Source organism: Actinia tenebrosa, unplaced genomic scaffold (genome assembly GCF_029948245.1).
Source record: "Actinia tenebrosa isolate PJP-AT-01 unplaced genomic scaffold, QUT_ActTen_1.0 PGA_scaffold0__85_contigs__length_37466705, whole genome shotgun sequence".
NCBI classification, from domain to species: domain Eukaryota; kingdom Metazoa; phylum Cnidaria; class Anthozoa; order Actiniaria; family Actiniidae; genus Actinia; species Actinia tenebrosa.
In genome coordinates, this window is record NW_028292569.1 from 34,107,452 (window position 1) to 34,125,843 (window position 18,392).

The 18,392-nt window shown below is 36.4% G+C and overlaps 1 protein-coding gene across 11 annotated transcripts in view; it reads left to right on the forward strand.

Annotated features, from left to right (window-relative positions):
• The window catches only part of LOC116307365 (histamine H2 receptor), a 61,919-nt gene extending 43,527 nt beyond the window's left edge, over positions 1-18,392 (forward strand). For 5 of the 11 annotated variants that reach the window (XM_031717563.2, XM_031717561.2, XM_031717565.2 and 2 more), the window contains 2 exons: positions 14,281-14,333; positions 15,618-18,392. In XM_031717563.2, coding sequence (XP_031573423.1) covers positions 15,642-17,129 — 1,488 coding nt within the window. In that variant the 5' untranslated portion in view covers positions 14,281-14,333; positions 15,618-15,641 and the 3' untranslated portion in view covers positions 17,130-18,392. Of the gene's footprint in view, positions 1-1,073; positions 1,250-11,822; positions 12,026-12,090; positions 12,666-12,718; positions 13,564-14,280; positions 14,334-15,617 lie in introns of those variants that run through there. The other 6 variants (XM_031717567.2, XM_031717569.2, XR_004198391.2 and 3 more) reach the window with 5 other exon arrangements.

An 18,392-nucleotide genomic window follows, 5' to 3' on the forward strand; every position in this document is an offset into this window, starting at 1 on the left:
AGGACTAGGAGGTGACAAAATATAGGGTTCTCGAGTGAGTAACATTTAACATTGCATTGATAAATGTATTTACATCAAAGATCTAGCGCACAAAGTAAGTACTGGACTATTTAATAGTAACCAGATAGAATTACGAGAAGAATAAGACAAAGACAAAAACGAATTCTTTTACCGGATATTTCCGTGACGCCTAAACGTATTTAATTCGCACAAAAAAAATTGCGGTAAATGTCTCATATTTATTATTTTCAATGATCAGAATACTAAATTGTTTCCGATAATTTTATTTTCTGTTTTTAATTATTGTGTTCTCATGAAAAACTGGTATATTATTCTACACAAGGGAAAAAATAAGGGAAAAAGAAAACCTTATAGAATAAATGAAGCGAGCCTGTATTAGCTAAACAAATGTACGTCTATCGATCAAAACGCATTGCATTTTCGACGGAATATAGAGATGGAAAATCTAATTGTTCTGACGTGGGAGCGATTACTCGTTCAAACCAATTACGTTTTCAAGATTCACGTTTGAAGCAAACTGTATATGCTCACACGCCCGAGATACAAAAATGAGTTTAGTACAATAGGACTGATTTTTACAAGCTGATCACACTTTAGAAAATAAAGGGTACAAACTATAGTCACAAAGATCTCTTCAGATTATTCGCACATTGGTAATATTTACAGGGAAAAAGAGAAAGAAAAATAGGCTTGGTTTACTTTCGGAGATGACGCTTTTGTGCGAATGGGATGGCAATAGTTCTAAGCACCATACCTAAATTCTTGATATCGATAGGTAAGGAAGCATATTTTCACGAACCAACATATGTCACATATATTAAAGAATAAAAAAGACTCTGGTAATTAAAAACGATCTTGTAAATAATAAATATGTAAATGAATATACCCTATAGCATCAGGATGTAATGAGAGAACGGTGATTGGTTGTTCTTTCAATTATAGCTCGAAGAATCGATGGTAACTAGTTTATCGATTTTAATCTTTGCACACAGCTGTTATTGCTTCAACCACATAACCAAGTTTAAGGCGTAATGCTAAGCAAAGTTTAAGTACTCAAACGTCGGGTTGCGTACCAATGGCACATACGATAGCCATCTAAATTCCAATGTGAATAGCCTGGCTGCCACTTGTGAGGAACTCTACTTGAGTATAACGCAAAGCGTATTCGTGTGTAAAAACTAATTTATTTCGACATCACAACGACAAACTGGGCAGACATTGAGCTAAGGTGAGAAAAAGGTCGCAACTGATTACACTGCGCATGTAAACAGGGTGTTCTGCTTGTAGGCGCGTAATGACTAATGGAAAAAATGGTAGGACTGTTTACAACATGAACTGAAATAAGGCGTCAATTTATTACTGAACTCAGAGAAAATTAAGATTCAAGTTAACGTCTTTGAGTAGGGAACGTATCGAAGCTTCAGGTGTAGTAACTTAGAAAATTATGCCTATACTAATTATCTAAACTTTAAATGGAATACTTTAAGTGCTTCATAAATGGCAGTGCTTTTTTGCCCTTTTTTTTCCGCCAAAATCCAAGTAAATTATAATGAATTTATAGATCTCTTAATATTCTGCGTAAAGTCTGGTCCTAACAAACATCGGCGAACTCAAATAAGCTGAAAATCAAATAGCGTTATATCTAAACACCAAAATGTGTCCAAGCTTTCTCTCGCGCGTCAGTAATGTTGTAAGACATTTTTATTAGTTTCCGAGGCCTAACTATGATTTTTTGTCATTATTTATTTTTGGTTACAAGTTTATAGACTTCTAGTCTAATAAGTATAGAAATAACTTCTTGGTACGCTGTCAAGTCAAAGGCTAGTTATGTTTCTAACGATGCATGCACGTACCAGAGTTAATAATCTCAGTAAGGTGACAGAAGATGTATACACCGAATTGAAATGTGGCGACCAATTTGAATAAAAATTGTTCTGGGTCCGTTTGTACGAAGGGTGGATAGAACTGTCCAACGGATAAATCCTTATCCAGTGGATAAAGAGATGTTGTTATCCAATAAATTTATCCACTGGATAAGATTTATCCATCGATGTTAGCGCTATCCACCCTTCGTACAACCGGGCCCTGGACTGATTAACTAGCCTCGTGTTCACGTGGAAACATAAAACCGTTTTCACATGTATGAAATATCAAATTGGTCGCCATATTTACATACGATGATACGTGAATTCCAATCAGACCGCATAAAAATTGATAATTAAAAACATAGTTCGTACTACTCAACCTTAATATTTTTCATTACTGGCCCTTAAGCTAGTAGAAAGTAGTCACTAACTGAGAAAAATAACCCTTAGTAGACCAAATAGACTTCGGGTCCAAGCAAATTACTGAATAGCTACTGTCTCATTGGCTAGTTGTTCTCACGTTTTTCTCAAGCCCAGTGGCAACCCTGAGTTCGTTTTATGGGGATATAACACTTTACCTCAATATGTAGCGCGAGTTCACAACCAGCTGTTCACCGGTAGCAAACAAAAAAAAACACCAACAAATAATCATCGAGTTGCAAGAGAGCTGGATAAAAATCAATCGAGAAATTAAGCTTCAACACGGGATACTGATCCTCACAAAGGGAAACATTTCAGTAATCGGGGATTTCGGGGTTTTTTGTTGTTTTTTTCTTCAATTTTGGAGTATCAAATAATTAAAGAGAAACCTGTTAACTGTTAAGTCAAAATAAAGAAAATCAGCTTCCTCTATTGATTTTTCCACAAAGGCTGCAATGATCGAGGTGTAGTGGTTGACGCTACGGGTGCGATTTCGATCATAAAGCCGGCGAACAGCAACAAAAATAGTGATATCGCGTTCGGTGATTAAGCGGTGTTGCGTGCGTGGAAAACCTTGAAAATAGCCCGTGTGATGTCACAATATGATTAGATGTAAACGAAAAGAATGACAGTTAAATTAAGACATTTCAATGATTGGTACAGAGTACTACTGTCTTTAAAGCTAGGCAGCAGCTAAAACTCTAATCCGAGTTACGTTACAGCTTCTACAGGTTATATATAGTGGTTACGTTATTCACCTAGCATGTGTCCAGTATGAGTGCTTTTTTTTGTTCGCTATTTCGCTATACCAATTAATGAATATAGGCATAATATCGAATTGTTTTGAAGATACTTTAGGGTAAACAAAGGAAATAGACCAGCTTTTCCACCGCTGGATTCCACACGGCGGTCCTTAATTACCAGGAATTCAACAACAAATAAAGGATCGAACGTACCGTTTAAGCTTAGACGCTAGTAAAACATAAGAATAATCGATACTAATTAAAAAGGTAACAACTTTGTTTCCCGAAGGGATTAATTTGAGCTTTTCATGGTTGTTATGTCGAAGTTTTTAATTATTAAGGTAATAATTAGGGTTGTTATGTTAAAGTTTTCAATTATTGGCTATTAATTATTAAGGTAAGAAACCATGTCCACTGTCTGAGCTGGCTTATATAAAGCTGGATAAAATGCTGTGCAGATCATCATGGCAAGCGTACCTATGTAGCCTAATTAAGCAACAGTAGTACAGTGCATGCTAATCATCATTGATAGAAGATTATTACAACCTGGGGATGAATGTAGGTTATCGGATCGTATCATTATATCGAACATACATAGCAGATGAATGGAAGAACAGAGGTTTGTAAGACCCCGCCCACACTAATGCCTTTTTTCGTTTGAAAACGCATACTTTGTGATGGGTTTTGCCCTTGCGCGACTCAACACTAAAAAACGATTAAAAACGCATTTATTTGAAAATGCGCTTCAGAGTGGACACATTTGAAAGCGGGTGCCTATCGTTTTAGCGTGGAAAGCCAAAACGCAGACTTTGGAATTTACACCGGCACGTCTATTTTTCGCATGCGCAGATGATGATATGGCATGATTTCTGGTCGGATATACATTTTATTTTGGCACAATGTAATAATCCCCTTGACAGTTCCCTGCACCATCTTGAAAGGTAGCCGTGCCTTTGCATTGAAGCGAGACGAACGGTGAGCTTGCAATGATAGAGACGTGTGAATAATAATTGTTCAAGGTGTTAGAAAATATCTCTGTCATTGCAAGCTCGCCGTTCGTCTCGCTTCGATGTAAAAGCGCGGCTACCTTTCATGATGGCGCAGGGAACTGTGAAAGGGACAATTGCGGCATTGATTCAAAGAATTGTCTTTGCACATGAACTCTGCCTTAAAGAGCCGAAAAACTAATTCCCTTCCTCCACAGATGAGACACGTGCATTACAAATAAGATAAATGATAAACTACAAGACCTTTACTGAATATTAGAAGCTGATATCTTTTAAAAATGGATCTTGAGGCTGCCTCCTACTTTTAGTAATGAATCCTATACAAAACAATAGTCAAAACATCCTTAAGACATATGAGATGAAAACCAGTCTTATTAACAACAATGCATTCTTCAATTGGGGCTGAAGATCTTTGACACAGATAACAGGTGAATTAATGGAGGGGCGAATAACAAGATAAAGATTAATAGGACAAATATAATAATTTACCAGGCCTTTACCTATCTAGTAGAGATACAATACTATCGCTAACAACACTATAAGCAATCTATATTCATGATGTTCGTAGTTTCAAATAATTTGGCATAAAGATTATAAATATCCATAAACAAAAGCAGATAATGAGTTAACTCTAGAAAATATCTATCAAAGCCCCCGCATGAGCCAATTTATTGTTAACGAAGCCTCCTTCAAAACATACCGAACATCAAAATCATGAAGGTCTGATGAAGAACCCACTGCCGACTATAAATCAAATTAGTCTATAATAACAAACTAAACTAGTATGATTGGGATATTGTTGGATCAGTGCTTCAAATGCGGCTGGGCATGAAACAGTTTGTTTAAGAATTCCGCCATGAGCGGGGGAAAAAAATGATATAGGTATAATAACAAACTAAACTAGTATGATTGGAATATTGTTGGATCAGTGCTGCAAATGCGGCGGGGCATGAAACAGTTTGTTTAAGAATTCCGCCATGAGCGGGGAAAATAATAATATAATGACGCGCAGATTTTGTGGAAACGAACAGGAAGCTACGCACAAGCACATTCGTATACAATCCTTTGACTAAACGTTGTCGTTGATCGGATCATCCCTACGCGCCTAGACCGAAAAGGATAACGGGTAAATTACCCAGAACTTGCGTCATCCAAACTGCTCGCCAGTTTAAATCTTCGCCGTATGCTCGAGGCATGGTTTTAGCAAATTAAATGGGATCGAAAAAAGCGAGCTCAAGACGTGTTAGATAACATATGCGGCAGCTAGTAACTGTGAATAAATTATCACCATGATCCTTTTCGGTCTAGGCACGTAGGGATGAAGCCGATCAAACGACAACGTTTAGTCAAAGGACTGTATAACACTATATTGAAGTTCTCTGAGTTATCTGAATGTTAAAAAAAGTGATTGCATAATAGTTCCTTTCACAGTTCCCTGGAAGTTTCCCTGCGCCATCTGTCAAAGGAACTATCAGTATACACCGAATCGAAATATGGCGACCAATTTGAATGACTATTGTTCTGCGCTGACTAGCCTCGTGTTCACGTGGAAACATAAAAGCATTTTCACATGTATAGGAGGCTAGTCAGTCGCTAGTCAGTGCAGAACAATAGTTATTCAAATTGGTCGCCATATTTCGATTCGGTGTATTACACCGCATATTTCGTAACAGCATAATTCTTTTGTAGCATTTCGTCAGTATTTTAACCAATTCACCCTAAGAAAGACTGGAAATACGACGCTATATTTGTTTCAACATTATCCGAGTTTGAGAGTTGAATAATGTTACAATATAACAAGATAAAGATCTAATGACTAGGTTCCCGCGTTGGAAAATACCAACCTATGATATTTGTTCATTACATATGGATGGATGTATATTAAAATATACATATAGTTATTATGCATTAATAATTAAACAAATAATTTGCGTGATCTATGTATGAAAACCAAGTGAACAGAATTTTTAAAAAGTACCCTAGATAGAGAGCCAATGAGAAAAAGCTATTTTTGTAGGTCCCCGCATTCGTATATTGTTGATTTATGATTTACGTGGGCTTTATCTACACAACTATATTTTTTTTCGTCAAGACAAGGACACCGCTAGGAAAAAGAGTAAATCGGTATGGAGCGGTAATATCAGCACGCAGAGACTATTTTTAAATTAGCACTGAAATATTTACTTTGCTTGGAGTCGATTTTGAGCAACTTTAAGAACCGAGAGAAAAAATGGAGAAATCGTGCGGCCCAACGCCGTAATTTTTATCGTGATTGACAGCTTTAGTTAAAATCTAACAAAAATAATAATAACTGTCATTAGAACCTACGCGTTTTTTTCTTTTTTTCACTCAAGTGGGAAAACCGAGACAGCTCTACTAATGAATGACAAGAAAATCGTCTTATGAATGCTTCAAAAAAAAGCAGTTTTAACGTGACCAATTCAAGTATGATGCGCGGGTGATCCTGAATTCTTATTGATCGCTTTTAGCGGTTTATCCAAATGGAAACCAATCAAAAATAGATAAATTTCGAATCATTAACGATTATTAAGACATATGACACCACTTGGATGGTATCTATCAGAAAGGAAGTGTTTTGTGTAGCCTCTAATGTTATTCGATAACCTAAAGCCATAGCACTTTTGAAAGCCTATTTATAACTAGTGTGTTTCAAGAATGACACAAATATATTGCGATAATGGCTGTGTACTTAGCACTAAAGAACAACCATTTTTTCCCCGGTATCTATTATGACATCATAACATCTGCGCTCCTTTCTTGTAGCCAAACAACTTCCAGTTTTAGGGATAACGCTTTTTTGGTATTGCGGAAGAAACTGAGCACAAGGCTGGTTAATAGAGGAAAGATCGAAGAAAAAGAATCCCGCTGAATAACTTAAATTTGCCAAGATATTGAAGTGCTTATACCAAGGTTTACTTTTATTAAGAAGAGACTCAGTGTGAGCGTAACAGGCATTTAAATATTCCTGTTTATTATTTTTTTTAAGCCATTCTTGTCTCTCCTCCCTTTTCTTCTTTCCTGGTTCTCCCTTCTCTCTCTACTCTAGTTTTTCCGTTGTTTCTGCCTCTCTCTCTCTCTCTCTCTCTCTCTTTCTCTCTCTCTCTCTTTCTCTCTCTCACTCTTTTTTTTAAATGTTTCCCCCTTTTTTAGTCCTTTCTCTCTCCTTCCTTCAGTTTTCCCACTCCGGTGTAGCATTCGTCAATTTTAGTGCTGTTTTTCACGCACAAACACATTAAAGTTAACGCGGATTATGATAGCCATCAATTCTAATTAATTCCGCAAAAAGACATTAGATTACATCTAATGAAGAAGACTATTTTACGATTCATTTGCGCTCAGAAATAAGATATAATGATTATTAAGCCCTCCAGCCAATACGACTGAGGAATGCTGACGAATTATAAGTATATAAGTATATCACCCCCAGCCCTACTGATGCTCAGGTGAAATGACATTAACATGCGATGTATATATGTACAAAATTCTATTCAGTCGATAAAGATAAGGCCGCTAACAAACTACAGTCTTTTGGTACAAACTTTAAATGTATAGATTCGGAAAGGGGGCATCTACAGTCTGTAAGTATATGGGCGAACTCTCCTTGCGTCGTGCAGAAGTTTGTATTTGTAAAACATGCCTTTGATCAAAGTTATGTGTTCAGTTGCAATATACCCTAAGCCTAACTGATGGTCAATGAATTTGATAAGAGTGGCACAGCCGAGTCAAATCGGACGCATAAACACTAGTTTTTTCTTTTATATCATAGCTGTAGTTTATGATCAAAATATCAGTAGTAAAGGGAGAAAGAAATACCCAAACACCCCAAAATATAAATTATAGTCACAAGTAATGTGAAATAAGAACATTAGCCACCCTTTGGGCTTCATAGGAATAAAATAAATTAAGGATTTATATACAAAGAAATATATGTAGCAATGTTTGATGTTGAGTGTATGACGTCACAGACTCCAAAACATAATCGTAAAAATATCATACTTTCGTACTGAATATCGAGAAAACACTTCATACAGTGATTATTGGACCTTTAAAGAGTATTCTTAGGAAGTTTCAGCTGAATCCAAGTTTGAGCGATTTTCGTCATAGTAGCACTTTAAGGTATCTCCTAACCGCTAGCCGTGTTTGTCAACACTCTGTACCCAGAAAGGTCAAGTCGTATAAATTTCTCTCATATTTCAATCAAAATGGCTTCCATAGATACGAAGTTTTTGGCTTTTTTATTTCGCATTGCTTTGAAGTATCGACTTAAGTCCATGAAAAACGTATTTAACTATTACAGTAGCAGTTAGGGATTGACCAAAAATTGAAAATTTTTTTCCCACTCTGAAACAGTCCAAGTACCTTAATCGAACTATCATTATACACGAGATCGTACAAAAAAGAAACTATATTAAAAAACAGGAGCAAGAATGAAATGCGGCAAAAAAAAACTCATTAGTATAGGACTTAATAGATTATCAATAATAGTGAACTATAAAGTCAAACCGGAAGTATAGTACTTATCTTACAAATAACACTGACAGGATGAGTGAAGTACCAATATTTCCAGCAATATTAAAGATATTAAAGATATTAAAATAAAAATAAAAATATTGTACTGAATTCTTTACGAAATGAACCAAGTTTGATAGAGAAAATCCAAGTTAAAGTTTATGCAAATGAAGACGAATCTATATCAGATATAAAATCACCTTCATTGTCATGAAAAAAAAAAAAGCAATATTAAAGATATGCAATATTCGCCTAAAAATAACGACTTGGAGTAGCCATAGTTAATAGTTCTTTTAACTATGGATCTAACATAGCTAATAAATTTATACAACTGAAATGCATGCAAAATTAATCGAAAAAAACTTTACAAAAGTTTATTTGTGCATATAAAAGTTTATTGGTGTATATATTGATTATCTCTAAAAATGAAAGCTTGTCACATAATATTCAAAATTTAAAACGTTGACAATACAGTTTTTTTGTGTACGTGTCAACTTCTGATTGTCATTTACTTTCAATAAAAAGCGAATCACCTATAATAGCTCTAGTTTTAGAAACAATGACTGATTTTTTAACGAATTTTTTTGGAGATAAAAATAGTGAACTGTGACAAAGAAGTTAAAGCAAGCGTCAAATATACCATGTAGGTATATATAAAACCATAAAAGTCCAAAGTGCCTTTTGAGCTTCTAGTGCTCCACGGTTTTCAAGTCATAAGCCTCTAAAAGGCTTTTAAAAGGTTTCTTTTTTACTCTCATCAAACTAAATTTGATATTCGGGGGAAAAAACGTCTTTTTCAACTTCCCATATCGTGGGCAAAGAAGGTACGTGATGTAAAGCGTTTTTAAAATCGTAGTTTTTAAAAGGAATTTTTTTAGCTTTGGACAAGCCGTAAATTTGATATGTGTTGTTATTTGAAACGGGTGTATTTTCGAAGCTCTTCCCGAAACATTCTAAAGTAGACTAAAGAGTTATGCAAAGGAACCAACCACAGGGGTGACCACACACCTGACAAATAAACCTGACAGACCATTTTCTAGATCTAAACAACTATCACACTATCATGCCATATGCACCACCTACCACTCTATAGGACTGAAATACGTCTAAGTGTGCACGAAAAGAGCACCTCACTCTTAAAAATCAACCATTTTCTATCCTATAGAAACAGGTATTATGACATTATCATTTTTTTACCATGACTGCTATACGCTACGCCTACATGTGTACAAAGAGAAAACTTTTCACTCTTAAATACACTGAATTATGCAGTACAATATGGCTATCTACTTCCACCTATATGCCCACAAGCAACCAGGACTTTTAAGAACATGCGTAATAAGTAAATTACGAGCCTTAGATGAAACGACTGAAGACTTCTTCAGTCGTTTCATCTAAGGCTCGTAATTTACTTATTACGCATGTTCTTATTTGATATCCGAGCCCATCCCACACGGCGCACTGCCACATCTATCTAGTACTACTTTTTCGTGGGATTGCCAGCTCACTAGATACACTGTGCTGACGAGGCCCAATACAGGCCGAAACAGCTGTCCACAGTTTCTAGTTGAGCTGGCTCACTTTTTACGCGACTTGAAGTCGTGAAAGGCTTGTATGGCACTCTTCTTCAGTCGTTTCATCTAAGGCTCGTAATTTACTTATTACGCAGGACTTTTAAGCTAACTTCTGTTAAGCCCCGTTTACACTGGCGATTTTTGCGGCGATTTTTGTGGCAATTTTCGGGAATTTTCCTTCTTCAAAAGAGACATTCGTCTAGGGAAATCTCTTTACCATTATTTATTATGGACAAAAACGCACAAAAATCGCAGCAAAAATCGCAGCAAAAATCGCTAGTGTAAACGGGGCTTTAGAGAAATTTTAGCCCCTATGGCACGCAATACTAGAAACATGCTCACTCGCTCGCTGTTGGCTCGGGCAAGTTCTATCGACGTATACCATGTAACACGACAAAACATGACAAGAACCTACTGTAGAGTTAAGACCTGCTTTTCTTAAAATACCCGTGTTCATCTTTTTTCCTCTGCTTGGAACAATGCAGTTCTTCGAAACGTAAAGTGTGTACAGGAATCTTTTAGTTAATGAGCTACGTGCACTTTTCAAGTATTGCAAACAACTAACAGTAATATCAGACAAGTGTTGCTAGTAAGCGGATAGCTATAAATAAGAACTTCAAGTATTTCAATCGACACACGCTTTTTAAGAAAAAAAAGTTGGGAATTACGGTCTTCTACTAAAAGGTTTTCTGCGGCTTCTCGTTTTACCGACCACTAAATATTTTCAGTGTGGGTCAGGTGGTGTTACCGATCGCATGGCGAAGTTTACCTTTAAGAAAAACTTTTAAAAAATAGTGTAAGCAGTAGCCTAGTTTTGGGACCTTAAAAGTACTATAGTTACAAATATCTTATTTTCATATTCCCGTCTTACTACTCCTTTTTTTTTTTTTTTTTTTTTTTTTTTCATTCTTCCTCTTAATTTTTATTCTTAATTTGTGTTTTATAGTAGCTTTTAACATACTCCCGTTTTTCTTTCATTCATTCATTTTTTCCTTCATTCATTTTTCTTTCTTTCATTCTTTCTTTCTTTCTGACAGGGCTTCTTCTATCTTTAACCACTTCTCTCCTTTGACAACCTGTTACTAATCATACTTGGCAATAAGTCATATTCGCAGGGAGCCTTAAAATCTAACACACGTTAACCATTTCTCTCATTCCTATATGTTAGGATCACCATGTCCCTCTAGGTTCCAATTTTGACATCAGCCAACAAACACAGCCACGTTAAAATATCATGCGAGCATTATTATTTTACAATAGCATATCATCCCTGGGGTTGATTTTCGAGTCGTCATTGTTTTGAAAGTCGAGCATAAATCCACAATTCATTTCAATTAACTGTTATATTTTGTAATAACATAACCGCATCCTTTTCTACCAGTCAGATAGTTATATTAAAAATTGGTCTATGTAAAAGCACATGCTAGAATGCGTCACTCAATGGAAAATAGTAGTAAATGTTTCCTTCAAGATACATTACAGAACTGTTACTTAAGGGGAAAACTACTTCATTTTCGGGGTTACAAAATCGACTAGTTTTGGAACTGATAAATTTAAACACTGTGTTTATTAAGACTTAACACGTATTTATTACCTGAGAAAAACCCCTCCTTTTGCGGTTACTTCTCCAGGTTTATCTAAGACTAAGTATATTCTCCGCAGCTTGGGGTCCCCGTGGAACAATGGAGAGGCTGACGAGCTGAAGTGAAGATTCTGTCAAAGCATTTAAACTAAGAATCACGCGAGTAGGCTAAGAGAGATCATTTTACCGAAAAGCAAGATTGATCTGTTGTTATACATCCTAAATCTTCTGACAAGATTGTCGATAAAAGTACCATTATACAAGTCTTCTCCGGGCAATATAGGTAAAATGATATATATTGTCGGAGCCTTTAGGCTTTCTGACGAAATCACTTGTTTCAAGAAATCAAAGAAAGATTTTTATGTGCCGAAAAAAATTTGACGTAATTAAATAAATTCCTATTGAATACTATATTTTCAGCCTCGGGGTGTTTATCGGTACCAAGCGTTAAAGTTTTCCTTTTTAATTCAATCTCTTTAAGCAAGCACGTCTTAGGAAAGCGGAGAGCTATTTAATCTTACAATAAAACAGGGTTTATAAATGTCAGCCCATAGAACCTATTTATATTTTAAGATTAAAAGAAAGCTAGACAACGTGGGCTAATATCAATGTATATTTAGTCAGCCAAGCATAAAGAAAACACGCCGTATGTACATGTTTTGCTTTTAGCTGTTCATGCTATGATCAAGCAGTAAATACATAAGCAGAGTGCCGTGGTTTTTCATAATTAATCTCCAATTCACACCAGCCAACCAATACCAGACTTTATGATAAAAAAGAAGTGCAATACACCTGTTATATTCAGTATTTTCTCCCGGGTGAAACCGATGGAGATTTTGCTCCAAAGCGCACTGTTTTTCGCATAGATGTGGACAGTGTTAGGTATATGCCTACAGCTTCCTCATCCAGACAAGCCAACACAAGTAAGTCGACCCGTTTTCACCTTTTTCGCTAAAAAAACATGGACCACTTGTGAGAGACCATTAATGATGATTAAGGGAAAGACTCCTTTAAGATCTCTTACATTAGCGTTAAGTTTAAGTTGAGATACAGTTGGTTGGGTATTAAAGGAAGACATTTAGCCGTGTGCTTTCTGTTGGGGTCGGAAATGTCACTATGTAAATTCAATCAATAACAAGGCAATTTCATTAAGAACCAAAATTTGATAGCACAAGTTAAAATAATTTCATTTATATATATTTCCTAAAAGGAATCTATAGGCCAAGTGGCAAGCTTGTCTTAACATACTAATGCGTACCTAATGGAGCAGCCAGAAAGTCAAATCTTAGACACTCGACAAATATAAAAAGAAAAGCATTCCAACGCGTGATTTCTGAGAACGAATCTTCAAGAATCACGAATAATTGAACTGATCATTTTGTATTTGTTTTGGTGTGGTTTCTACTGAGAGAGTAGATGTTAGAGTGGTTGATAAGAAGTCAGAGATAACTCATGGCTAAAAGCTCGGCAAATATTAACATCACGGGTCAGTGACAATAATCAACAGACATGACAGTGAGAAGGAGGTGTTAGGAAGTACATATCTGATGCAGGGGGACAGAGATGTCGACTTCGATAAAACACTAAAGAACTAAGATATTAGTGCACATTATCAAAGCAGATTTGATTGGAAGGAAAAACGGTTATAGAATAGAAGAAAGAAAAGGGATAACCCTATAGATTCAAGAACGCCCTGTATGGTAGGCCTATTAACCTTAGCTTTTTTAAAACGGCTCGGGCTAAAAGGTGACGACAGAAATCAAAACAAGAGATATGGAATAACAACTCAACCATAATATTGCTATCTGGAGTGGGAATAAGGTAAAAATATAAGGCAAACTATTGATTTATTGAACTAAGGGATCTTATAAGTAGAAAACAAAGGAACTTATGTTTTCCACGGGCTAGTCATAACCGTAGGAATGAAATTTTTTCCACGAGTCTTGGCTTTTTATGGGGTATTTTAGATACGAAGGCAGATAAACACACTGAAAGCAGTGGATTGTTCAAGACACAGGGCTAGTGGAAAGCACTCTCAAGAAAAGAATAGTAAATATAGTTTTCAGCAGAAAGAGAATAGGCATGTGGAAAAAAAATATTAAAGATGAATCATAGAAAATCTTTATCGTGGTTTGACAACTGAAACCCCCTTTAGAGAACTGATAATATAGTCAATGCCAAATCTTTATCTTGAATGCTCTGTCATTGCTTACTATTCAAAGATAGCGACTCGTAAATCATTTTAAAAGTAGAACAAAGGCTCTAGAGGCACAAATTCATTACATTCCTACTAGTATATGACAATAAATTGTTAAATTGGCTATTCTAGTGGCCTCTTACGACCCAGGCAGACGAAAACAAGAACAATAATATAAATGGCATTATATCAATGCAAAGAAAACAAGGTTATATTTATTTTCACACGTTATAAATAATAAATAGAAGCATTAGCGCATCTATTAACTTAGGGTACGTGTTACTTGGCCCAACATCGTAGCATATATTTCTAAACTGAACCATGTCTATTTGTTTTAACAGATAACTAAAAGATAACCCAAGAGCTGAGCCGTCAAATGCTGGTTTCTATAAAGGTAAGAATAATATAACACAATCTATATCTAATGATCTAACTTTGCATTAGAGATTAATACAAGTGCTGTTCTTAGATGGACTAAAATCTTGACCTAAAACGTCGTGGAAAATTAGTACAAAAAGGAAAGAAAAAGTGATAACTCGATTTTCAAAAATTAATATTATATAGTAAAATCACAAAAGTGTCTAGTCGCCTGAAAATCTCAGACTAGTTCAGAATACCCTTGACAACGAAACACTGATAATCGCGTTCTTTGACATAAAACTGCTGATATTTTTGGCCAATTGAAATACGTAAAACACTTCATAAACTCTATGGCGGAGTGGATTCGGCATCCGGTGGCTATGGCGTAGGAGAAACGTGGCGGTGAACACTTCGTCGAGTTGATAACAGATAAATACGTAATTCTCTGTGTTTTGTTGAAAATGTCCAAATTATGTAATTGTTCGTGTGAAGAATTTGATTCGATTGCGATTAGACATTCACTCATGTATTGAACGAATACTACTACAGTATATATGATGCCTATAGCAGTTGCTCACAATGTCAGGCGTATACACCTATTATAAAAAACATTGTCGGTCGGAGATCTGAAATCTGAGAACGAAAGGAATTGTGGGTTGTAAGCTGTAAATTGTTTTGTGGTTTTAATAAGTAGTTCGCAAAAAGTTAAAATCTCGATCATACTAACTTTGAACGATGACCTGCGCGGGCAAACTATCTGGGTAAGTGTATATTAAATTTTTAACGAGAATACACTCAGTCCCTCACATTTCCAATCGGTCTCAGATTTCTGATTTCAGATAATTAACCGACGTTTTTTGAAATAGGTGTAAAACAGTAGGACGAGCTGGAGGGACAACTAAGTGTTATGAAAGATATTTTTGAAGGATGAATGAGGAGCATGCGCTCGCAAACTATAAAAAATATAGTGAAAGTTCTAATTGTAAAGCACATTTAGACTTTCAAGAGGTAATCTAATGAGGTCATTAGTAATGCCAAAGATTAAACATCCTGCATACAGCTTCTTAATGGAGCATAAAGTAAAAATAAAACAAAGCCTATAGTTATTTGCGATAAGTAGTTTTGCGCGTCTATGTCTACGACTTCCTTTGTGATCCGAGGTAAGTAATGACTAGTCAGTCTACTTCGAGGAGTATTTAACTTGCTCACTAAATGAAACCAACGGTGGCACAAAAGATACTTGGGGCCGGGATGCCTTTTGAGGTGAGGCGGAAAAGATTAACATTTCTTGCATTAATGTTTATCGTAATCTCAACAGGGCGACAACTGACGGAATGCGTCCATGAAAATCAATTCAAAAGATCATTCCTCTCGAGCAACAAGCAACATTACATCGAACTCTTTATTAGCAAGTATGAACACCATGGCTAACATCACTGCAAATGCCACTGGGAATGCCTTACAAGCAGTAGTTAATACGTTGGCCAGCAATACGTTGAATGCTACTGTGAAACCTTTATTGATGAATACCCTGGCCAACATCACAGCGAATACTACACAAAGCACCTATATACCCACCAATACCCTGCTCAACATGACGGCAAATTCTACAGAAAGTTCTGTATTAGCGAGTACACTGGCCAATGTTACCAACTCTACATCGACCGCCGTTTTAATGACACTGGCCACCTTCTCAAGCAATTCTACACCGAGTACTTCATTCGTAAAAACAATGGCTGACTTCACGACGAGCAATGTATCAGATACGTCGTTCCAAGCTACGGTTAATACCCTTTTTAACGTTACTAACGGGACGGGCATTCACGGTGGTATGGGTGCATTCAACCCTACTGTATCGAACGTCATTGCAGCGATTTTCACTGGGATCCTTATCATTCTTACTCTTGGAGGAAACTCTATAGTGTGTGCGAGTTTCTACACTTTTCACGATCTCAGGACGATTTGTAACTATTTTATCATATCACTGAGTGTGGCTGATATTCTTGTGTCGTTGTTCGCTATGCCGTTTTGGTTAGTTGTGCAGCTCAATAGCAATGCGTGGAATTACAACCCAACACTGAAAGCCTTTTGGGATTGTATGGACATACTATGTGGTACTGCATCGATCATGAATCTCACTGCGGTAAGCTTTGATAGACAGCTGGCAATCACATCCCCATTCTCGTACCCCAAGATACTGACAAGACGTCGTGCTATCTTACTCATATGTTGCGTATGGCTCTACGCTACGGGCATGGCGTGTGCCAGACTGATAGAGTGGCCCTTTCCAAGCTATCTTCACTTCGTAGCAACTTTTAGTTTTTTTCTACCGCTGTCGATTATGCTCGTCATGTACACTCGAATTTATCTAATTGCTCGCTACCACGCACGTCGCATTGGAAAGAACTACGCGAACGATATCAAAGCAGCCAAAACGATAGCAGTCGTTATTGGTGTCTTTACGTGTTGTTGGTGCCCATTCTTTGTGGTCGTGCTTCTATACGCATACAATGGGAGGGGGTACCGCATGCCATTTCAAATCTACAATTTGACCAAGTGGTTAGAATATCTCAACAGTTGTCTCAATCCCATTATATACACGTGTCTTAATCGCACATACAGAAGAGCATTTAGAAAGCTATTTACTCGATGCCGGAAGAAAATTCGCCGGGAGTCTGAGTGTTCAAGTGCAAGTACATGGCACAACACTGATCAAAGACAATCTGTTTCGCATGTAAGTGGCTACCCTTCGAACTTTAAAACAAGAACTTATTTAGCAAATGGCAGGAACGCTATGTTACCGACAGTCGATGAAGGCACTGATGTATGACCTCATTAGGAAAAGGGGAAAGCTAATATATATGCAATGAGTTTCGCTAAATACTATCTATGTTATGCAAGAAGCAAAGGATGGAGCAGCTGCACCATTGTACCTCAAAAAGAAAAGTGTAGAGGCTTTATGGGACTAATCTGACGCAACTCAGACTCTATAGAATGTAGGCACTAAGTATATAGAAGATAAGGGGGTGTATACCCCCTTTCTTTCCTCTTATAAAGTCCTGTCTTCACAACCCCATTGGGGCGACGAGAAACCTCATTTCTTCATGTATTTAAAGCTGAAGAAACGGACGTGCTCTTTTAGGTTTAAAAAATGTCTTTAGCAAAGAATTCACGACGCTAGAAAACACTTTTGTATTTCTCATCAATAGAAAATAAATTATATGGAAAAAAATAAAAGAACGAGATGGTAATCTGAGTAGAAGCAATAGGTTGGAACAATCTGTGACCATACAACTGTTTACCTCTACTTATCTCCCAATGATAAAAAATACATATCAATCAACTAAAGGATTTTTTCAAGTAATGCCTGGAGATCGTAACATACTTGCGTCAGTAAACAGTTCACAAATTACTTCAGGCACGCACTGTTATTAATTCATCAAGGACAAATAAAATTAAAAAAGAGAGAAAGAAAGAAACGGGTTGTCAGTTCAAGATAGTTAGTTTTTGTCATATTATGATCTTACAACACCAAGGCCAGTATCTTAGGTCAATCCTTTATGTGTTTTCCTTTATTATGATCCTGTGATATCCATCAAAGAAAACTATAGGGGACAAAATATTATTCAAATCAAATGAAGTATAAGCCCTACTTTGTTTTCTAAGTCAAGTAAGTCGTGTGTTGAGATTCAAAAGACACTACTAAAAGGTACGTAAAACGCTACTGATAAGAAGCTTAAAATCATTAGACTGTAATTGCCTTTTGTTTCATAGCTCAGACATCTGTATTTTCTGTTTTCAGTATCATTTGAATCCTCAGTGGTGGTTTCAGAAATCCATTTCGACACTACCGCAAACTTCGTTTTGAACCCAGACAAACAAGCGCAATATGATAGACGCGACTGAATAAAGCTGACTAGTGCAATGAAATGAAAAAAAAATCGGCAGGACATTCAACAACAAAACGGTGGCTATTAGTTTTAATTACTCGCGTACTACGATGTTTAATAAAAACAACATAGCAAAAATAATACACCTGTAATAAACAAAATGGCTCGGAATTAATGCTTACGAAAACACGGTGGGAAAAGAC